General features: G+C 46.7%; 1 protein-coding gene across 1 annotated transcript in view; it reads right to left on the bottom strand.

The window, feature by feature from the left end:
- The window catches only part of LOC144508744 (uncharacterized), a 43,853-nt gene extending 22,613 nt beyond the window's left edge, over positions 1-21,240 (bottom strand). The window contains exon 1 of the mRNA XM_078237053.1: positions 21,105-21,240. Coding sequence (XP_078093179.1) covers positions 21,105-21,153 — 49 coding nt within the window. The 5' untranslated portion in view covers positions 21,154-21,240. The remainder of the gene's footprint in view (positions 1-21,104) is intronic.
- Between the last annotated feature and the right edge of the window lie 3,040 nt (positions 21,241-24,280).

Here is a 24,280-nt window from a genome sequence, read left to right as displayed (position 1 = left end):
GAGTAACTTTTTTTACACAGAGGGTGATATGTGTGTGGAATGAGCTGCCGGAGGAAATGGTTGAGGCAGGGACAGTGACAACATTTAAAAGGCATTTGGACAGATACATGGATAGGAAAGGTTTAGAGGGATATGGGCCAAATGCAGGCAAATGGGGTTAGTTTAGATGGGCATTTTGGGCCGAAATGCCTGTCTCCATGCCATAGATTCTATGATTCTATGACGTGTTCATGTTCCTTGCCAGGTATGTTGAGTTGAATGGGAACAGCACTGAGGTGAAGGACAACTTTGGCATTTGGATCAGCAAATGCCAGGACAAAATGACCTTGAGAACAGATGTGAATGTAGGCCTCCTGTATCTCCCCCACCCCTTTTCACAAACACCCAACACCAATGCCCTTTAGGGAAGGAAATCTGTTAGCCTTACCCGTCCGACACGTGACTCCCAAACCAAAGCAACATGGTTGACTCTTTAATGAAAAGGAATGAAACTGGATGGACGATCTGCCATTGACTGAGGCACCAGAAATGACATCAGTACAGTCAGCTCTATCATGACTGGGGATTCCAGCAGTGCAAAAGACAAGGCATTTGCAACCATCAGTGCCAAGTGATCCATGTTGCCCTCCTGTTGCTGTTCCCACAGATGCCAGTCTTCAGCCAATTCGATTTACTCCACATGATATCAAAAAATGAGTGAAGGCATTGGATTGAATACACAAAGGCTATGGGCCCTGACAACAGTCCAGCAATAGTACTGAAGACGTCTGCTCCAGAACTAGCTGCACCCCTAGCTGTTCCTGTACAGCTATAACACAGGCTCTCGCCAGCAAATTGCCCAAGAGTGTTCTGTCCACAAAAAATCAGGACAAATCCAACAGGCCAATTACCACCTTATCAGTCTACTCTCGATCATCAGCAAAGTAACGGGAAGGGTCGTCAACACTGCCATCAAGTGACACCTACTCAGCAATCACTCACCAATGCTCAGTTTGGGTTCTGCCAGTCCACCCAGCTCCTGAATTCATTACAACCTTGGTTCAAACATGGACAAAAGAGCTGAACTCCAGAGGTGAGGTGAGAGTAACAACCATTGACATCAAGGCAACATTTGACCGAGTGTGGCATCAAGGAGCCCTAGCAAAACTGGAGTCAATGGGAATCAGGGATGAAAACTCTCTACTGGTTGGAAACTGTTGTGTATTTGGGGAACGACAGTCCGTGGCATGGCCCCTTTAAGAGGACGGACACGTGATTGCTCTGTGACATTATTGGGGTCTCCACAGCATGCTGGCAGTTGGGGAATTCAGGCCTGTACAGCGCACACTTAAAAATAAACCCGCCTGTTTTTATTAAAACTTACGTGGACCTCCTGAATTGAATCGATCCTATATCAACCCCCCACCCACTGACAACACAACAAAGCTGACGACGAGGCGGGATGAAAAATAAACAGAAACAGTCCAAAAGACAGTCTGTCTTTTCAGGCTGATCACGGTTGCTGCTGCACATTCGCCAAGCGTTGCTTTTTCTGCCTCTGTTTCTACAACTGGGGGCTTTCAGCGAAGCCTTTCTGCTTTTCACTTTTGCCATTGGAAACTTTTCTGTGCTTCTTTGTTCTCTTTGAAGGGCTTTCAGTGCCTAACATCTGTGACGTTAGTATACCTTTAAGAGATTTTTTTAAAAATCAGGCTCTCTGCCTTCGTTGATGTCATTGTTGCCAGGCTGTCTACGAAGATTCCTTTTATTGCTCCTTAAGTGGTTTAAATGGGAGTTGTTTATGGGATTAGTTTTATGGCCCTGCATTGTTAGGAGAAAAGGCATTGAGTTCTGGGTAGGTTTTTTTCTCTTCCCAGGAAGTTTAAGGTTTTTTTTCCTGTTTGGCTGCAGTTAGAGCTTAATTGTTTTAGAAGGGGCATCACGCTAAAGGGAAGTCTCTCTCTCTCTCTCTCTCTCTCTCCCTGGATTTGGAAATTCTGCAGGTTAGCTGAAAACCTTCCTGGAGTAGAAAATCTGCTGTTGGTGGTTTGACCAGAGTCTGGGGTTCTGGGAAGCTGTTCTGACTTCAAACTGTTCTGGATGTGTCAAGAGGTGCTAGAACTTACAAGACTGAGAGTTTTCAATTCTCCAACCAAAGGATTCAATTCCAGTATCACGTGAACATTAGACTTTGCCGTGTTGAACTTATTTAAAGAGTTTTGTCTATGGAAGCTTTTGTTTTGATTGGAACATCTTATACATTATCGTGGCTGTTTTGTTCTTGTTTGTAATTGACAAAGTTATTGCTAATGTTCTTTCCATACATGTTAACTATATTCCTAAATAAACTTTGTTTGATAAAAGCTTCCTAGTGGGTCATTTGAATCATACCTGAGGTGAAACATATCATGCTTACCCTAGCCAAATTCAAAGTGCAAAACGTAGGATCCAGGTGGGCGCCATAAAACACCTGAACCATAACACATTGGCAACTCAAAGCCAGTCCAGCCCCAAACCAGCAGCTATGTCACACCAGTGGGGTGGCAGTCAAAGACAGCAAGTGGGGTGTACCCATTGACCGTACCTTCTTCATTAAGAGAATTCTCCCCATGTCTACGTGGTTTTCCTATGGGTGCTCTGGCCTCCTCATACACTCTTAACGATGCGCAGGCTAGGTCGACTGCCCATGGTAAATTATGTATTATGTCCAGACAAATAATTTATGGTCCCAACCTTTCTCAGCACAATTGGAAGTAAAACCTTTAACTTACTCTGCAGTTTGGTCCAGCCAGAGAAGCCAGGTACCAAATCCCTCGAGCAATTGGTGAAAGCCCTCAAGGAACATTATTCGCTGAAGCCATTGGTTATCCCGGAACAGTTCAGGTTTCGAAGAAACAAACCAGAGGATGAGAATATTTCATGGTTTGTAGCTGCCTGCGCAATTGTTTGGTCTGCAGGTTAAGAAATGAGGCAATCCAGCAGCACTTGCTCCCCGAGTGCACTTTAAGCTTAAATCCAGCTCTGGAAATTGCAGTCTCGATGGAGCTCGCAGCAAGAGAGAGACTTCACAGTTGGGAACTGGCACATAGGATGGGGCGCCACCCAGAGGAAGCCTACCTGACTACAGGCATGCCAGAATGGGCCGTTCACCGGCTGATTGTTGGAGCAAAGACAGTCAGTGCAAGAATTGTGGCAAGGTTGGCCACATTGTAAGAGCATTGTTGGGAGGGATCAGGGTTCCCTGAACAGAGTGGGCAGAAAAATAACCCAGACACAGGTAATGAGAGGACTCAGACAAATCCAGCAAAATTAATTTATAACATGGCTGATGAGAATGACAGCAGTCAGGAAGAGGTGTTTCAGGAGTCGGATGAGGAGCTAAGGTTGAACATGTTTCAGTCCAAAGGGAATCTCACTGATTTTGGGTGGTCGCTACGCTGAATGGACAACTGGTCAAAATGGAAGTTGGCACAGGTGCCACTGTATCTTTAATCCCCGAGACCATATATCAACAGAAACTAAAGCATCTTCCCTTAAGGCCAGCATGTGTGATCTTAATAGGAACGCATGTGGAAGAAATTCGGCCACTGAAAGGCTACATCATCGTCAAGGTGAAGCTGAGTGCCCAAAGGGCGGGCTACCTCTTCACTTGGTCTGAGGAGACTTCCCACCTCTCTTTGGACAATCTTGGTTAGAGAAGACCAAGCTGGACTGGAGCGCTGTAAACTGATTGGTTAACTCCAAGGCGGACCAACAGCACATCCTGGACAGATGCAAGAGTGCATTCGAAGATACACTTGGCTCAATGGAAGGGGTGCAAGTGAAACTCAAGATCAAACCAAATCGCCAACCAAAAGCCTCAAGTTGAGAGCGGTGCCGAATTTGTCCGAAGTTGAATTGGAGTTAGAACGACTTGTCGATACTGGTATTTCAGAACCTGTTATCACGAGCGGCTGGGCTACACCAAATAGGATGGTACAGTCTACATTTGTGGAGATGACCATCAATCTGGTGTTGTGTGTGGGTCAGAATCCACTTCCACTGATCGAGGATCTGTTCTCCAGCCTATCAGGTGGGCCAAAGTTTAGCAAAACCATCCCTTCGCAGCCTTACCTCAAATGAAGATCGCAATTGAATCACAACCCTTGCTTACCATTGTTACCCACAAAAGCCTGTTCCACACAAACGATTGGAATCACTTCGGCCCCTGCGTTATTTCAGCGGTCAATAAACCAAATACTTATTGGTTTACCCGGGATGCACTGTTATCTTGATAGTATTTTGGTTACCGGGGCTAGTGACTGAGAACATTTGACGAACTTAGAATCCACACTGCAGCATGTTCAAATACGTGGCCTGCGTGTCAAGAAAGAGAAATGCAACTTTCTCTGAACTTTGATACAATACTTGAGCCACATTATCGATAACAAAGGGCTACAAAAAGAACCAAAGAAGATGGACGCCATCGTGAAAGCTCTACGTCCAAAGAACGTGACGCAATTAAGATCATTTCTAGGTCTAGTCAACTTTTATGGGAAATTCATCTCTGATTTAACTAACTTGTTGAAACCCCGACATAATCCATTGTGCGTTAAACAGTCTTGGCATTAGATACCCACATGTGAGGGAGCATACAAGGCAGTGAAGGACACTTTGCAGAAGTCCGATGTCTTAGTTCATTTTAACCCAAAAGTGCCATTGCAACTCGCTTGTGATGCTTCTCACATGGCGTTGGGGCAGTCATCTCACACATTTTACCTTCAGGAGAGGACAGACCCATAGCTTTCACTTCCCAGACACTGGCGACTATGCTCAATTGAAGAAGGAAGCATTGAGTATCATCTTTGGAGTCTGGAAGTTTCACCAGTACCTGTACAGCTGACATTTCATAGAATCATAGAATGTGCGGCACAGTGACGGGCCCTTTGGCCCAAACTGGTCCATGCTGACTAAAAAGCCCATCCAGGCTAGCTCCATTTGCCTGCATTTGGCCCATATCCCTCTAAACCTTTTCTATCCATGTATCTGTCCAAATGCCTTTTAAATGTTGTCAACATCCCTGCCTGAACCACTTCCTCCGGCAGCTCAGTCGACCCTATTAACAGATCACTGACCATTGATAATCCAGTACTGGCTTGCCCAAAGGAACACCATCTCTTTAACCTGTGTTGAATGTTCCCTCCACCCACATTGTCTGTACCTTTAAGACCTGACTGGCTGTAGAGATTCGCATTCTCATTAGTATTCTGTAACTTGATTTCTGTGTCTGTTTGCACTGTTTGAGAGCACATTTCCACTCCATCTGACAAAGGAGCAGTGCTCCGAAAGCTTATGGTATTTGCTACCAAATAAACCTGTTGGACTTTAACCTGGTGTTGTGAGACTTCTTACTGTGTTTGCCCAAAGGAGGCAGAGAGTGGGTATAGATGGGCCTTTTTCCAAATGGAGGTCGGTCACCAGTGGTGTGCCCCAGGGATCTGTTCTGGGACCCTTGCTGTTTGTCATTTTCATAAATGACCTGGATGAGGAAGCGGAGGGATGGGTTGGTAAGTTTGCCGACGACACGAAGGTTGGTGGGGTTGTGGATAGTCTGGAGGGATGTCAGAAGTTACAGGGGGATATAGATAGGATGCAAGACTGGGCGGACAAGTGGCAGATGGACTTCAACCCAGATAAATGCGCGTGGTCCATTTTGGTAGGTCAAATGGGATGAAGGAGTACAATATAAAGGGAAAGACTCTTAGTACTGTAGAGGATCAGAAGGACCTTGGGGTCCGGGTCCATAGGACTCTAAAATCGGCCCCGCAGGTGGAGGAGGTGGTTAAGAAGGCGTATGGTGTGCTGGCCTTTATCAATCGAGGGATTGAGTTTAGGAGTCCGGGGATAATGATGCAGCTAAAAAAGACCCTCGTCAGACCCCACTTGGAGTACTGTGCTCAGTTCTGGTCGCCTCATTACAGGAAGGATGTGGAAAAGATTGAAAGGGTGCAGAGGAGATTTACAAGGATGTTGCCTGGATTGAGTGGCATGCCTTATGAGGATAGGCTGAGGGAGCTCGGTCTTTTCTCCTTGGAGAGACGAAGGATGAGAGGAGACCTAATAGAGGTGTATAAGATGTTGAGAGGCATAGATCGGGTGGACTCTTGGAGGCATTTTCCCAGGGTGGAAATGTCTGCTACGAGAGGACACAGGTTTAAGGTGCTGGGGGGTAGGTACAGGGTAAATGTTAGGGGTAAGTTTTTCACACAGAGGGTGGTGGGCGAGTGGAATCGGCTGCCGTCAGTGGTGGTGGAGGCGAACTCAATAGGGTCTTTTAAGAGACTCCTGGATGAGTACATGGAGCTTAATAGGATGGAGGGTTATAGGTAGGTCGAGAAGGTAGGAATGTGTTCGGCACAACTTGTGGGCCGAAGGGCCTGTTTGTGCTGTAGTTTTTCTATGTTTCTATGTTTCTATCTTCAGGCCATGTAAAGGGTGATGGTGACGGAAGACTGGCCTTGGTAAGATTATTACACCTGCTAAGTGCTCTCAAGGACAATAAGGGATGGGCAACATCCATGTCCCATGAAACAATGAAAAACGATAAACTCAGGAGTCTGGTTCCTGCATTGAAGTATTTCAGCCAGTAGATGGCACTCCTCTCCAGCTAAATCGACCAATAGCAACAAAGCAATGGCACCCCCAGGTGACCAAAGGCTAATATGGCAGGGAGACCATGAAGCAACCTGGAAGAAAAGACTGGTAAAGATAAAAAATGTTTGCAATGACGGGGTGCACCTGAACCAGAGGGGCACCAATATCCTCGGAGGGAAATTTGTTACGGCTCTTCAGGGGGGTTTAAACTAATTTGTCAGGGGAGTGGGAAAGGGAGTTGTAGTCCAGAAGTCAGTGAGGGTGGTGAGGTATTGGGGAAGGTATCAGGGTCAAGGGTGGGTACTGGTAGACAGGAAGGTGGGTTGAAGTGTGTCTACTTCAATGCAAGGAGCATCCGGAACAAGGTAGATGAACTTGGGGCGTGGACTGGTACTTGGGACTACGATGTTGTGGCCATTACGGAGACGTGGGTAGAACAAGGACAGGAATGGTTGTTGGACGTTCCGGGGTATAGATGTTTCACTAAGTGTAGGGAAGCTGGTAAAAGAGGTGGAGGAGTGGCATTGTTAATCAAGGATAGTTTAACGGCTGCGGAAAGGCACTTCGTGGGGGATCTGCACACTGAGGTAATATGGGCTGAAGTTAGAAATAGGAAAGGAGCGGTCACGTTGCTAGGAGTTTACTATCGGCCCCCAAATAGTAATAGAGATGTGGAGGAAGAAATTGCTAAGCAGATTATGGATATGTGTGGGGGTCACAGGGTAGTTGTCATGGGGGACTTTAACTTTCCAAATATTGATTGGAACCTTTGTAGGTCAAATAGTTTGGATGGGGCAGTTTTTGTGCAGTGTGTGCGGGAGGGTTTCCTGACACAATATGTGGATGGGCCGACGAGAGGTGAGGCCACATTGGATTTGGTACTGGGAAATGAACCAGGCCAAGTGTTAGATTTGGTTGTGGGAGAGCAATTTGGAGATAGTGACCACAATTCGGTGTCTTTTGTTATTGCAATGGAGAGGGATAGGGCCGTACGGCAGGGCAAGGTTTACAATTGGGGGAGGGGTAATTATGATGCGATTAGGCAAGAATTAGGGGGCATAAGTTGGGAACAGAAACTGTCAGAGAAAGGAACTAATGAAAAGTGGAACTTTTTCAAGGAACAAATACTGGATGTCCTTGATAGGTATGTTCCTGTCAGGCAGGGAGGAAATGGCCGAGTGAGGGAACCATGGTTCACAAAAGAGGTGGAATGTCTTGTGAAAAGGAAGAGGGAAGCTTATGTAGGGATGAGGAAACAAGGTTCAGATGGCTCGATTGAGGGTTACAAGTTAGCAAGGAATGAGCTGAAAAAGGGGCTTAGGAGAGCTAGGAGGGGACATAAGAAGTCCTTGGCGGGTCGGATCAAGGAAAACCCCAAGGCTTTTTACTCTTATGTGAGGAATAAAAGAATGACCAGGGTGAGGTTAGGGCCGGTCAAGGACAGTAGTGGGAACTTGTGTATGGAGTCAGTAGAGATAGGCGAGGTGATGAATGAATACTTTTCTTCAGTGTTCACCAAGGAGAGGGGCCATGTTTTTGAGGAAGAGAAGGTGTTACAGGCTAATAGGCTGGAGGAAATAGATGTTCGGAGGGAGGATGTCTTGGCAGTTTTGAATAAACTGAAGGTCGATAAGTCCCCTGGGCCTGATGAAATGTATCCTAGGATTCTGTGGGAGGCAAGGGATGAGATTGCAGAGCCTTTGGCGTTGATCTTTGGGTCCTCGCTGTCCACGGGGATGGTGCCAGAGGACTGGAGAATGGCGAATGTTGTTCCTCTGTTTAAGAAAGGGAATAGAAATGACCCTGGTAATTATAGACCGGTTAGTCTTACTTCGGTGGTTGGTAAATTGATGGAAAGGGTCCTTAGGGATGGGATTTACGACCATTTAGAAAGATGCGGATTAATCCGAGATAGTCAGCACGGATTCGTGAAGGGCAAGTCGTGCCTCACAAATTTGATAGAAGTTTTTGAGGAGGTAACTAAGTGTGTTGATGAAGGTAGGGCAGTTGATGTCATATACATGGATTTTAGTAAGGCGTTTGATAAGGTCCCCCATGGTCGGCTTATGATGAAAGTGAGGAGGTGTGGGATAGAGGGAAAGTTGGCCGATTGGATAGGTAACTGGCTGTCTGACCGAAGACAGAGGGTGGTGGTCGATGGAAAATTTTCGGATTGGAGGCAGGTTGCTAGCGGTGTGCCGCAGGGATCAGTGCTTGGTCCTCTGCTCGTTGTGATTTTTATTAATGACTTAGAGGAGGGGGCTGAAGGGTGGATCAGTAAATTTGCTGATGACAACAAGATTGGTGGAGTAGTGGATGAGGTGGAGGGCTGTTGTAGGCTGCAAAGAGACATTGATAGGATGCAAAGCTGGGCTGAAAAATGGCAAATGGAGTTTAACCCTGATAAATGTGAGGTGATTCATTTTGGTAGGACAAATTTAAATGTGGATTACAGGGTCAAAGGTAGGGTTCTGAAGACTGTGGAGGAACAGAGAGATCTTGGGGTCCATATCCACAGATCTCTAAAGGTTGCCAGTCAAGTGGATAGAGCTGTGAAGAAGGCCTATAGTGTGTTAGCTTTTATTAACAGGGGGTTGGAGTTTAAGAGCCGTGGGGTTATGCTGCAACTGTACAGGACCTTGGTGAGATCACATTTGGAATATTGTGTGCAGTTCTGGTCACCTCACTATAAGAAGGATGTGGAAGCGCTGGAAAGAGTGCAGAGGAGATTTACCAGGATGCTGCCTGGTTTGGAGGGTAGGTCATATGAGGAAAGGTTGAGGGAGTGAGGGCTGTTCTCTCTGGAGCGGAGGAGGCTGAGGGGAGACTTAATAGAGGTGTATAAAATGATGAAGGGGATAGATAGAGTGAACGTTCAAAGACTATTTCCTCGGGTGGATGGAGCTACTACAAGGGGGCATAACTATAGGGTTCGTGGTGGGAGATACAGGACGGATATCAGAGGTAGGTTCTTTACGCAGAGAGTGGTTGGGGTGTGGAATGGACTGCCTGCAGTGATAGTGGAGTCAGACACTTTAGGAACATTTAAGCGGTTATTGGATAGGCACATGGAGCACACCAGGATGATAGGGAGTGGGATAGCTTGATCTTGGTTTCAGATAAAGCTCTGCACAACATCGTGGGCCGAAGGGCCTGTTCTGTGCTGTACTGTTCTATGTTCTATATGAAGATTTTGAGAATTGTTTCGTGTGCATTAGGTGCTGACAAACAAGTCTGGAACATTTTTTTTAACCTCTTCTACCACTTTCAACACCAACTGGATGTATTCCTGGACATGGCATCACATGAAGGTCTTTGTCCAATTGCCCCACCCCTAAACTCCTCCCATTGGCCACTTAACTGACCAATCACAGTGCCACACCTCCTCCCCATGGCCAATCGGAAAACAAACACTATTTATTTCCTCCAATTGGATGTTCATTAACTATTGGTCAAATAGGACTTTTCTCTCCCAGATCTCCAACAAATGTCGATCAAATGAACAAAAAAGGTTGAAAGTTTTTATTTTGAAAGATCCCTGTGGTTTTTATCCAGGGTTTAGCTCCCAGCAGTGTCCTGGAGTGAAGGGTTGTGTGATGCAGAGGGTAGTGTCTCTACGTTTGAGCCTGAAACAGGGTGTAGGGGAAGATGTGCAACAAATAGTGGCACAGGACAAGGGAAGGCCATTCAGCCCCTTGAATCTGTTCCACTGTTCAGTGAGGTAATGCTGATCTGTGACCTAACTCCATATAGAAATCATGGAAATCATAGAAACCCTACAGTACAGAAAGAGGCCATTCGGCCCATCGAGTCTGCACCGACCACAATCCCACCCAGGCCCTAGCCCCATATCCCTACATATTTACCCACTAATCCCTCTAACCTACACATCTCAGGACACTAAGGGCAATTTAGAATGGCCAATCAACCTAACCCGCACATCTTTGGACTGTGGGAGGAAACCGGAGCACCCGGAGGAAACCCACGCAGACACGAGGAGAATGTGCAAACTCCACACAGACAGTGACCCAAGCCAGGAATCGAACCCAGGTCCCTGGAGCTGTGAAGCAGCCGTGCTAACCACTGTGCTACCGTGCCGCCCCAATTGATCCTTTAACATCATTGGCTCACAAAGATCCAATCAATCTGTGATTTCAAATTAACATTGAGCAAACATCATTTATTGTTTGTATATCAAAGTGTTTCTTAATTTCACTCCGAAAGATCTGCCTCTAATTTTTAAACTCTGGCCCCCAGTCCTCGACTCCCCAACCAGAAGGAATCGTTTCTCTCTATCTGCCCCTCAAAATTTCCCTTAGAGACTTGAAAACTGCATCCCTTAACATCCTAAATTTTGGGGAATGAAACTCCATTTTGTGTAATCTCTCCCAGTGATTTTACCCAAGGAATCCCGGTGTCATTCAGTTAAATATACACAGCACTCTCTCCAAGGTCAATATATCCTTCCTGAGGTGTGAGGCCCAGAACTGTTCACAGTGACTCCCGGTGTGATCTAAACTGGGCTTTGTATAACTGTAGTGGAGTGGAGGGAGGGGAGATTTGGGGGTTCAGGAATGGTTAGAATTAATGAGTGGGGTGTGAGCTTTAGGGATGAGAATTCAGAAAGATGTGGGGGTTCATCAGTGTGGGCAGGAGTGTCAGGAGTGCGGGCAGGAAAGTTGGAGGTTCAGGAGAGGAGGAGGAGAGTTGGAAGTTCAGAAGAGATTGAGGTTCAGGGGAGTTGGGGGTTCAGGAAAGTTGGGTGTTCAGTGGAGATGGGGTTTCAGGCAAATCTTTTTATTCATTTTGCAGCATTTTGGAGTTGTTGGCTAGGCCACCATTTATTACCCATCTCTAATTGCCCCCTTGAGAAGGTGTTGGTGAGCTGCCTTCTTGAACCACTGCAGCCCCTGAGGTGTAGGTACACCCACAGTTGCTGTTAGGGTGACCCAGCAACAGTGAAGGAACGGCTGATAAATTTCCAAGTCAGGATGGTGAGTGGCTACAACCCCTAGGTGGTGGTGTTCCCAGGTATCTGCTGCTCTTGTCCTATTAGATGGTGGTGGTCATGGATTTGGAAGCTTATGCCTAAGGAACTTGGTGAGTTCCTGCAGTGCATCTTGTAGATGGTGCACAGGGCTGCCACTGTGCATTGGTGGTGGAGGGAGTGAATGCTTGTGGAAGGGGTGCCAATCAAGGGGCTGCTTTGTCCTGGATGGTGTTGAGCTTCTTGAGTGTTGTTGGAACTGTGGTCATCCAGACAAGGATGAATGCACTCATCCACTCCTGACTTGTGCCCTATGGATAATGGACGGGCTTTGGGGGTCAGGAGGTGAGTTACTTGCTGCAGGATTCCTATACTTTGACCTGTTCTTATAAACACAGTATTTATATGGCTAGTCCAATTCAGTTGCTGGTCAAAGAATGTTGATAGTGGGGGATTTAACAATGGTAATACCATTGAATGCCAAGGGGCGATGGTCAGATCCTCTCTTGTTGGAGATGGTCATTTCCTGGCACTTGTTTGGTGCGAATGTTACTTGCCACTTGTCAGCACAAGCCTGGACATTGTCCAGGTCTTGCTGCATTTGGACATGAACTGCTTTAGTATCTGAGGAGTCGTGAATGGTGCTGAACATTGTGCAATCATCTGCAAACATCACCACTTCTGACCTTATGCTGGAAGGAAGGTAATTGATGAAGCAGCTGAAGATGGTCGGGCCTGGGACACTACCCTGAGGATCTCCTGCTGTGATGTCCCGGAGCTGAGATGATTGACCTCCAACCACCACGACCGTCTTCCTTTGTGCCAGGTATGACTCCAATCGGTGGAGTGTTGTCCCCCTGATTTCCATTGACTCCAGTTTTGTGTGGGCTCCTTGATGCCATACTCGGTCAAATGCTGCCTCAATGTCAAGGGCAGTCACTCTCACCTCACCTCTGGCGTTCAGCTCTTTTGTCTATGTTTGAACCAAGTCTGTAATGAAGTCAGGAGCCGAATGACCTTGGCGGAACCCAAACTGAGCATCCATTAGCAAGTTATTGCTGAGTAAGTGCCACTTTATAGCGCTGTTGATGAACCCTTCCATTACTTTACTGATGATCGAGAGTAGACTGATTGCATGGTAATTGTCCAGGTTGGTCCTTTTTCTTGTGTACAGGGCATACCTGGGCAATTTTCCACTTTGCCCATTAGATGCCAGTGTTACAGCTTTACTGAAACAACTTGGCTCGGGGCACAGCAAGTTCTGGAATGCAAGTCTTCAGTATATTTCCGGAAAATTGTTAGGGTCCATAGTCCTGGCAGTATCCAGTTGTTTTTTTAATATTCTTTATTAGTCACAAGTAGGCTTACATTAACACTGCAATGAAGTTACTGTGAAAATCCCCTAGTCGCCACACTCCGACTAGGCACACTGAGAGGCAGTTTAGCATGGTAAATGCACCTAACCAGTATGTCTTTCGGACTGGGGGAGGAAACCAGAGCACCTGGAGGAAACCCACCAGACATGGGGAGAATGTGTAGACTCCGTGTCTGCGTGGGTTTCTTGATATTACATGGAGTGAATTGAATTGGCTGAAGGCTGACATCCGTAATGCTGGGAACGGAGGCCGAGATGGATCATCCACTTGGCACTTCTGGCTGAAGGTTTTTGCAAATGCTTCAGACTTATCTTTTGCACTGATTGGCAGCATCTATCAACTCTTTCCACTGAGAATGCACCAGCATTAAAGGACAGAGTTCCAAAACATTTCCCACAACCTTTAATGAGAAGCTCTTGCAATTTTCCATCTGTGAAAATTGAACCATGAAATTGTATTCAATTACAGACTGGGAGGACCGTGCAGCCTGGTTTCTGCCTTGTCCTCCTGAAGACAGTTTGTTCATGCAACACCCACCATTAAAGGCAATCTTCCCCATGTTGGTGTCCTTCACCAGTAATGCATATTTGACAGAAATACCACCCATCGTGGTGCTGTCGCTCTACCCAGGCCTCCTCTCACCTTTTTTCATCTGACTCGAGTGTGGGCACTATGCTCATTTGTACTTCGTTTTCTAAGCTGTTTCGCACCATTGAAAATGCTGTGTAATCAGCGATAAGAACAATTCTCTGTCTGAACAGATCCCAATGATGCTGCAGTTACTGGTTATTTCCACTAGAGGCACTGCTGCTCTCCTGTATCCTGAACCATGATTAGAATCAGCCATTGAGCAGGCTAAGAGTCCATTCAGCCCCTCATACCTATTCCAGTCCAATCATACAACTTTGTTGTGTGGTAATTTTGAATTCACGTCATTGTTTTAAAATCTGTCCATGGTCTTACCCCTTCCCGATCTCTGTAACCTCCTTGAGCTTCGATGACACTCCCTGTCTCTGTAACCTCCTCCAGCCCCTTAAACCCTCCATATCTCTGTAACCTCCTCCAGCCCCTTAAACCCTCCCTATCTCTGTAACCTCCTCCAGCCCCTACAACCCCCCCTATCTCTGTAACCTCCTCCAGCCCCATAACCTTCCCTATCTCTGTAACCTCCTCCAGCCGCTAAAACCCTCCCTATCTCTGTAACTTCCTCCGGCCCCTACATCCTTCTCTATCTCTGTAACCTCCTCCAGCCTCTACGTATGTACATCAACAGGTACATACATAAAGTCGGACACTTTAGGGACTTTCAAGCAGTTATTGGATAGGCACATGGAGCACACCAGAATGATAGGGAGTGGGATAGCTTGATCTTGGTTTCGGACAAAGCTCGGCACAACATCGAGGGCCAAAGGGCCTGTACTGTGCTGTACTGTTCTATGTTCTATACATACATTGACCAAACTAAGCATAAGTAGATTTGAGCTTTAATTCTTTGTGAGTAGATATAGCGAAAACCAATAAAACTGTGATATAAATTAAAGCATCACTAGTGATTTGCCTGTGGTTGCGGTACAGTTTACCCAACAGTTCAGGTGTCCCTGGATGGTCCCAATTGGAAGTGATTTTAAGTTACTCTGGGTTGGACCACCAAACTCTCGGACAAGGACAATTATAGTAGGAAGGGAATTTAGTTACTGCAGGACTGGACCCCTTTCAGACTACAGAGAAGTACATCCTAATCACCCAGCCTGAGCCTGAATTAAGCGGGCATTAGCCCAAGATTGAAGAGGTGACAAAGTAAATTAATGAGGGAAGGGCTACGAATGTAGTTTATATGGACTTAAGTAAGGCTTTTGACAAGATCCCAAAAGGCAGACTGGTACAAAGACTAAAATCACGTGGGATTTGGGGTGGGTTAGCGAGATGGATACAGAACTGGCTTGGTCATAAAAGACAGAGAGTAGGGGTGGAAGGTTGTTTTGCAGAATGGAGATCTGTAGCTAGTGGTGTTCTGCAGGGATCTGTGCTGGGGCCTCTGTTGTTTGTAGTATAGAATCATAGAATCATAGAAACCCTACAGTGCAGAAAGAGGCCATTCGGCCCATCGAGTCTGCACCGACCACAATCGGTGTCTTTTGTTATTGCAATGGAGAGGGATAGGGCCGTACGGCAGGGCAAGGTTTACAATTGGGGGAGAGGTAATTATGATGCGATTAGGCAAGAATTAGGGGGCATAGGTTTGGAACAGAAACTGTCAGAGAAAGGAACTAATGAAAAGTGGAACTTTTTCAAGGAACAAATACTGGATGTCCTTGATAGGTATGTCGCTGTCAGGCAGGGAGGAAATGGCCGAGTGAGGGAACCATGGTTCACGAAAGAGGTAGAATGTCTTTTGAAAAGGAAGAGGGAAGCTTATGTAGGGATGAGGAAACAAGGTTCAGATGGCTCGATTGAGGGTTACAAGTTAGCAAGGAATGAGCTGAAAAAGGGGCTTAGGAGAGCTAGGAGGGGACACGAGAATTCCTTGGTGGGTCGGATCAAGGAACACCCCGAGGCTTTTTACTCTTATGTGAGGAATAAAAGAATGACCAGGGTGAGGTTAGGGCTGGTCAAGGACAGTAGAGGGAACTTGTGTATGGAGTCAGTAGAGATAGGCGAGGTGATGAATGAATACTTTTCTTCAGTGTTCACCAAGGAGAGGGGCCATGTTTTTGAGGAAGAGAAGGTGTTACAGGCTAATAGGCTGGAGGAAATAGATGTTCGGAGGGAGGATGTCCTGGCAGTTTTGAATAAACTGAAGGTCGATAAGTCCCCTGGGCCTGATGAAATGTATCCTAGGATTCTTTGGGAGGCAAGGGAAGAGATTGCAGAGCCTTTGGCTTTGATCTTTGGGTCCTCGCTGTCCACGGGGTGGTGCCAGAAGACTGGAGAATGGCGAATGTTGTTCCTCTGTTTAAGAAAGGGAATAGAAATGACCCTGGTAATTATAGACCGGTTAGTCTTACTTCGGTGGTTGGTAAATTGATGGAAAAGGTCCTTAGAGATAGGATTTACGACCATTTAGAAAGATGCGGATTAATCCGGGATAGTCAGCACGGATTCGTGAAGGGCAAGTCGTGCCTCACAAATTTGATAGAATTTTTTGAGGAGGTAACTAAGTGTGTTGATGAAGGTAGGGCAGTTGATGTCATATACATGGATTTTAGTAAGGCGTTTGATAAGGTCCCCCTTGGTCGGCTTATGATGAAAGTGAGGAGGTGTGGGATAGAGGGAAAGTTGGCCGATTGGATAGGTAACTGGCTGTCTGATCGAAGACAGAGGGTGGTGGTGGATGGAAAATTTTTGGATTGGAGGCAGGTTGCTAGCGGTGTGCCGCAGGGATCAGTGCTTGGTCCTCTGCTCTTTGTGATTTTTATTAATGACTTAGAGGAGGGGGCTGAAGGGTGGATCAGTAAATTTGCTGATGACACCAAGATTGGTGGAGTAGTGGATGAGGTGGAGGGCTGTTGTAGGCTGCAAAGAGACATTGATAGGATGCAAAGCTGGGCTGAAAAATGGCAAATGGTGTTTAACCCTGATAAATCTGAGGTGATTCATTTTGGTAGGGCTAATTTAAATGTGGATTACAGGGTCAAAGGTAGGGTTCTGAAGACTGTGGAGGAACAGAGAGATCTTGAGGTTCATATCCACAGATCTATAAAGGTTGCCACTCAAGTGGATAGAGCTGTGAAGAAGGCCTATAGTGTGTTAGCTTTTATTAACAGGGGGTTGGAGTTTAAGAGCCGTGGGGTTATGCTGCAACTGTACAGGACCTTGGTGAGACCACATTTGGAATATTGTGTGCAGTTCTGGTCACCTCACTATAAGAAGGATGTGGAAGCGCTGGAAAGAGTGCAGAGATTTACCAGGATGCTGCCTGGTTTGGAGGGTAGGTCTTATGAGGAAAGGTTGAGGGAGCTAGGGCTGTTCTCTCTGGAGCGGAGGAGGCTGAGGGGAGACTTAATAGAGGTTTATAAAATGATGAAGGGGATAGATAGAGTGAAAGTTCAAAGACTATTTCCTCGGGTGGATGGAGCTATTACAAGGGGGCATAACTATAGGGTTCATGGTGGGAGATATAGGAAGGATATCAGAGGTAGGTTCTTTATGCAGAGAGTGGTTGGGGTGTGGAATGGACTGCCTGCAGTGATAGTGGAGTCAGACACTTTAGGAACATTTAAGCGGTTATTGGATAGGCACATGGAGCACACCAGGATGATAGGGAGTGGGATAGCTTGATCTTGGTTTCAGATAAAGCTCGGCACAACATCGTGGGCCGAAGGGCCTGTTCTGTGCTGTACTGTTCTATGTTCTAAGTCTGCTGAGAACTTCCTCCAAGTTCTGCAGATGTTCCGCCCTTGTTTTACCTGGTTGTGGGAAAACCACCGGAGTCAGACTTGGATGTTTCAACAATACAGTTTTATTTAACGAAGCTTCATGGCGAAAAGGCACTGGCACTCCGCAGTACATTAGGCAGCTACCTTCTCTCAATGATACAATAGGAGTGGTTCGTTTTTGTACTTTTCAGACAATGGATAGTCCGTATATTAGCCATTTAACACATCATTACAGTCGAGTCGGATCGATAGTTAACACATCGTTACAGCCAGACATAGGCTTTTAACATCGCATTGTTTCATAGAATGGGTACATTTTCCCTATCAATGACTTAGTTTCGGTCTATTCATACAGTAATTGGTTTTCCTGCATTTATGTATTCCCGTTCCCATCTGTGGCTAATCTCTTTATCAGACCCTATTGTCCTTAGCTTAAAGTGCCTAAAGCCCTGGCTGGCTTCCTGCAGTATCTGATTCCTGCATGTTTAACTTTAAATAACTGTCTGTCCTTCATGTTTTAATGTCAAGTAGCTGTCTGCACTAAAAGTCAGTGCCTGTTTAATGTCTCTTTCCCAGGTGACTTTTTATGTGCCAGGCAGCCATTTTGTGTGTTATGTCCCCATCTTTATGTTTTTCCCCATTTCAACCCGTAATGAGGACATCATCTAGGTAAATTGCAACCTGTGGTAACCCTTGTAGGATGCTCTCCATGGTCCTTTGGAACAAGCTGACGATACCCCGAAAGATAATCTTTTATACTGGAAGAGGCCTTTCAGCGTATTTATTGTGGTGAATTTTTGCGAATCCTCGTCCAGCCGTAGTTGCAGGTGTACATGGCTCATGTCCAGTTTTGTGAATAGGAGTCCTCCTGCCAACTTTGCGTATAGGTCCTCGATCCTGGGGATTGGGTGTTTGTCTAGCTGAGTAACGATTTATCGTCTATTTGTAATCACCACAAAGGCGCACCGAGCCGTCCGGCTTTAAGGTAGGAACCACAGGTGCTGCCCATTCCGCGAACTAGACCAGTTTTATTATTCCTTTGTGCTGCAATCTTTTGATCTCCGCATCGATCTTTTCCCTTAATGTAAACGGTACCGGTCGGGCTTTGCAAAACTTTGGGACAGCCTCTGGGTCGACATGCAATTTTGCCTTTACTCCTTTGATTGTTCCCAGGCCTTCCCGAAAAACTCCGGATATTTGTTCAGGGCCTCACTCAGGCGACCATTTCCCAACTGGAAGATCTTTGTCCAATCTAGCTGGACCTCTTTTAGCCAATTTCGCCCTAGTAGGCTCGGTCCCGAACCTTCCACTACCATTAATGGGAGCCTAACTAATTGTTTCCCATAAGCAACTGGCACAGGGGTTGTACCCATCACTTTCAGTGATTCCCGCGTATAGGCCCTCAGCCTTGCCAAAGTTTTGGTCAGGGCTAAGGGTTGGAGTCCAGTGCGTATCTTGTTAAACACGGTCTCCTCTATGACTGATATGGCTGCACCTGTGTGGGCCTCCATTAAAATTGAGCGTCCATTCAGTCTCACTGACAATTTGATGGGTTCTGATTTTGTCATCGCTACGCACAGTAGCTATTCCTCATCAGAGATAGAGGGAACTTCCAAGTTGTGCATCCTCCTGTCCCTCGGCCTATGTGTTCTTTTTGGCCATGTTGCTTTTGGAGACTTGTTTTTTCTCTGTGCCTCTTGACACTAGCAACCATAGCAATGTCATGTCGGGCGGAGCTCTACAGGAACTGCTCTGGGTTAACCTGACCTTGTCTAGGTGCGGTTCTATAGGCGGACTTAGGCACCCACGTATCCGAATCCTTCCAGAGGACCGCTATGTAGTGGCCTGCCCCATAGTGGTAATCCCCAAACCCAGTCTCCCTCGTGATGGCCTCTACCTCCATCGGGATACCTTAGAGCTCATGCGTTCCTCTTGCCGCTTTTTCTAACGACAAGGTCAGCTGTAATGCCTGTTTACGGTCCAGCTGGGCCTCCGCCAACAGGTGTTTCTGCATAGTCATATCGTTAATTCCGCACACCAATTGGTCTCGGAGCATTTCATTTAGTGTCCTCCCAAATTCACAAGCCTCTGCCAGACGTCTTAGTCTTGTTAGGAAACTGGTGATCGACTCCCCCGCTTCTCTAAATGTGGAGTAAAAATGGTACCTCCGCAGGATCAGGGTTGGTTTAGGCATAATATTCTTGAACTAAGTTTGACTTGGAAAGATTTTGTGTCCGGTGCCTCTGGGAAAGTTAAACTGTGCATAAGTACAAAAGCTGCTGGTCCACACACAGTCAGCAGGATAGCCCTTTGCTTCTCATCTGAGGCTGTGTCGTTTGCCCTGAAGAAATACTTCAGCCTTTCCACATATTGGGCCCAATCCTCCACTGCGGGGTCAGAAGAGTCCAACTTCCCAAACAGCAGCATGTTTTCTCAACAATGGCTTACCCTCAATATGTGCGGTGATTCAGCAAGTTCCTTCAAGTCACTCCTTTTTCATTGTCGCCACTGTAATAACTCCACAGAGGCAAAAGTCCCGTTACCAAGTTACTTTATTTACACCACACATCTGTACACAGCCAGCTCTCCAGTTGCTCCCTGCTGAATGAAGTCTGGGAGTCTGACACACCTGCTTTAAATAGGGACCATGAGACTCCCTGATTTAACCATCAATTAGGACTCATCAGGTAGCTCTTTCGGCACCAATCAAGTAAACGAACTCAAATTAACTTAGGGACAAAGTAAAAGGGGCGGCTCCCCAAAAGGAAGGGGGGAACAGCCCGAACCAAAAACAAAGTCGAAAGGAAACTTAAAACATCAAATTAAAATATGATTATCGGGTTTTATAATGCCCCCCAGCCCCTGCGGTGCCCAGCGGGTGCGGAAGGCGACAACTGCGCCCGTGGACACCGCATGCTCCCTCTCTACGGACACCTGGCCGTGAATATAGCCACGGTAGAGGGGCAGACAGTCAGGATGGACTCATCGGGTATCTGTTTTGATACCAACCAAATAAACAAACTCAAATTAACTTAGGGACAAATTAAAAGGGGCAGCTCCCCAAAAGGAAGGGGAAACAGCCCGAACCAAAAACAAAGTCGAAAGGAAACTTAAAACGTCAAACCAAAACGTGAATATCAGGGTCGATAATACACCCCAGCCCCTGCGGTGCCCAGCGGTCGCGGAAGGCGTCAACTGCACCCGTGGACACCGCATGCTCCCTCTCCAGGGACACCTGGCCGCGAATGTAGCCACGGTAGAGGGGCAGACAGTCAGGATGGACTCATCAGGTAGTTCTAGCAAGCCAACCTCATTAGTCTGGCTGAAGTCATCACAGTCAGCAGGTACATGCGAACATCACCACCTGGAGCTTCCCCTCCAATCCACCTGACTTGGAACTATACAAACTGTTCCTTCATTGCCACTGGCTCAGAATTCTGGAATCTCCTTCCTGGCAGGACTCTGGGTGCACTTACACCACATAGACTACAACAATTGAATAGAAATGCTCACTGCCACCTTCTCAAGATCTATTAGGGTTGGGTAACAAATGCCAGGCTTACCAACAACAGCCATTTCCAATGAATAAGTTGCAAAAGCTCCAACATATCATTCGTATAATAAGCATTGCTTTAAAACACTCTCCATATGGGAACAGAATATCATTCACATATATAATTGTGCCACTTTATTTCATGAAAATAATTAACATGGAAGTGATCACTAAGTGAACTATTGAATAAAAAGTCTCACCTCCAGTCACTAGAGCACCAATGATGAAAATTCCAGAGAACAACTTCATCTTGCTTTGATCTTTGATGTTCCTCGTGCAGTCCAGTGACACAAACCTCTCTCCTCAGTGCTCTGTGGATGGTGTCTATCAGTCGGCAAATATATCCATGAGGGGGTGTAACCAGAAACAGAATTTCCAGCTTCCTTGTGGCTTTGCCAAGCTGGTTTCACTTTCAATTAATGAGAATAACAAGGTGTTGTACTGCCTACCTCCGTTTGCCAGAATCTAGGCTGTCTGTTGTACAGCACTATTGCTGATCCTGTCTTAAGATGGTGTGATGAGGACTGTTGGGGTGAAAAGGCCCAGAGTGATCATTGCTTACAAGACATCATGTGAGGGAGTGTTGCTCGGGCTGCAGTAGAGTGTGACAGTTGGTGTCTCAGTGAGGGAGTGCTGCTCGGGCTGCAGTAGAGAGTGACAGTTGGTGTCTCAGTGAGGGAGTGTTGCTCGGGCTGCAGTAGAGAGTGACAGTTGGTGTCTCAGTGAGGGAGTGTTGCTCGGGCTGCAGTAGAGAGTGACAGTTGGTGTCTCAGTGAGGGAGTGCTGCTCGGGCTGCAGTGGAGAGTGACAGTTGGGGAAGTTTTTTTTTTTGTTTTTTGTTTTCTTTTTTTCTTGCTGGTAATGGCTTCAGGGATGGCAGTTCAGGCAGTATGCTGCATCTCCTGTGGGATGTATGTGGTGAGGAAATCCAGTAGTGTTTCAGGAGATTTTAGTTGTAAGAAGTGCATTAGATTGCAGCTTCTGGAGGAGCGTGTAAAGGAGCTGGAGGGGGAGGTAGAGGAACTCCGCATAATTCGGGAGGCGGAGGTGGAAGTTGATAGGAGTTATAGAGAAATAGTAACTCCTAGAAATGAGGCTTGGGTCAATGCCAGGAGGAGGGGTAAGAAGCAATCGGGAAGACAATCCCCTGGGGCGGTTCCCCTCCATAATAGGTTTTCGGTGCTGGAGGCTACAGTTGAGGAGGAATCAACTGAGCATAGAGAGCAGATCTCTGGGGGTGAGCCGAGTGAGAAAGCTCAGGTGGTTAGGGGCTGTAAAAGACTGGGCCTTGTGATTGGGGACTCCACAATTAAGGGGACAGATAGGAGGGTCGGAACTAAAGGTAGGGACTCAGGGTTGGTGTGTTGCCTACCAGGGGCTGGGGTCCGGGATGTGTCTGACAGGGTATTCAGGACTCTTAGGGGGGAGGGAGATAAACCACAAGTTATTGTACATGTGGGGACACACGACATAGGGAGGATAGGGGAAGGGGATATTAGGCAGGGATTTATGGAGTTGGGGTGGAAACTAAAGGCCAAGACTGACAGAGTGGTTATCTCTGGACTCTTGCCTGTACCACGGGATAGTTTAGAGAGGAATAGGGAGAGGGAAGGTTTGAATTCATGGCTGAAGGGATGGTGCAGGAGGGAGGGGTTCAGGTACTTAAGCAATTGGGGCTCGTACTGGGGAAGGTGTGACCTCTATGAGAAGGATGGTCTACACCTTAATCAGAAGGGGACCAATATCCTGGGGGGTAAATTTGCTAAGGCCATGCAGGGAGGTTTAAACTGATTCGGGGGGGGGGAGGGATCCTGAGTAGTGGGGCTGAAAGTGAGGGATGCATGGATGGGGACTGCAATGCACGGCATTGCAGAGGTGGGGTGGAGCAGGGTTTGAAATGTGTATACTTCAATGCCAGGAGTATTCGCAATAAAGTGGGTGAACTTGCAGCGTGGATCAGTACCTGGGACTTCGATGTTGTGGCTATTTCAGAGACATGGATAGAGCAGGGGCAGGAATGGATGCTGCAGGTCCCGGGGTTCAAATGTTTTAGTCGAAGTAGGGAAGGAGGTAGAAGAGGGGGAGGGGTAGCATTATTGGTCAGAGATTGTATCACAGTGTCAGAGAGGAGGTTTGATGAGGACTTATCTGTTGAGGTAGTATGGGCGGAGATTAGAAATAGGAGAGGAGAGGTCACCCTGTTGGGAGTCTTTTATAGACCTCCTAAAAGTTCTAGAGAGGTTGAGGAAAGGATTGCGGAGTCAATCCTGCTTAGGAGTGAAAGTAATAGGGCAATTGTTATGGGGGATTTTAACTTGACTAATATTGACTGGAATTGTTATAGCTCTAGCTCGTTAGAGGGGTCAGTTTTTGTTCAAAGCGTCCAGGAAGGTTTTTTGACTCAGTATGTAGACAGGCCAACTAGAGGTGAGGCTATATTGGATCTGGTGCTGGGAAATGAGCCAGACCAGGTGCTAGACTTGGAAGTTGGTGTGCATTTTGGTGATAGTGACCACAATTCGGTTACGTTCACCTTAGTGATGGAAAGGGATAGGCATGAACCTCGGGCCAGTGGTTTTAGCTGGGGGAAGGGTAATTATGAGGCTATTAGGAGAGAATTAGGAAACATAGGTTGGACTAGGAGATTACAGGGACTGGGAACGTCCGACATGTGGAGTTTTTTCAAGGAGCAGCTACTGCGAGTCTGTGATAGGTATGTCCCTGTCAGGCAAGGAGGAATTGGTAGGGCTAGGGAACCGTGGTGCACCAAAAAAGTTTCTTTGTTGGTTAAAAAGAAAAAGGAGGCTTATGTTCGGATGAGACGTGAGCACTCGGGTAGTGCACTAGAAAGCTTTAGATTGGCTAAGAGGGAGTTGAAGAGCGAGCTTAGAAGGGCTAAAAGGGGACATGAGAAGACTTTGGCGGATAGGGTTAAAGAGAATCCTAAGGCGTTCTATAGGTATGTCAAGAACAGAAGGTTGGTTAGGGCAAGTTTAGGGCCAGTTATAGATGGCAGAGGGAAGTTATGTGTGGAACCGGAGGAGATTGGTGAAGCATTGAACCAATATTTCTCTTCGGTGTTCACGCAAGGGGACATGAATATAGCTGAGGAGGACACTGGGTTGCAAGGGAGTAGAATAGACAGTATTACAGTTGATAAGGAGGATGTGCAGGATATTCTGGAGGGTCTGAAAATAGATAAATCCCCTGGTCCGGATGGGATTTATCCAAGGATTCTCTGGGAGGCAAGAGAAGTGATTGCAGAGCCTCTGGCTCTGATCTTCAGGTCGTCGTTGGCCTCTGGTATAGTACCAGAAGATTGGAGGTTAGCGAATGTTGTCCCATTGTTTAAGAAGGGGAACAGAGACTTCCCCGG

This window comes from Mustelus asterias, chromosome 20 (assembly GCF_964213995.1).
Source record: "Mustelus asterias chromosome 20, sMusAst1.hap1.1, whole genome shotgun sequence".
NCBI classification, from domain to species: domain Eukaryota; kingdom Metazoa; phylum Chordata; class Chondrichthyes; order Carcharhiniformes; family Triakidae; genus Mustelus; species Mustelus asterias.
This window is presented reverse-complemented; position numbering and strand designations above follow the sequence as displayed.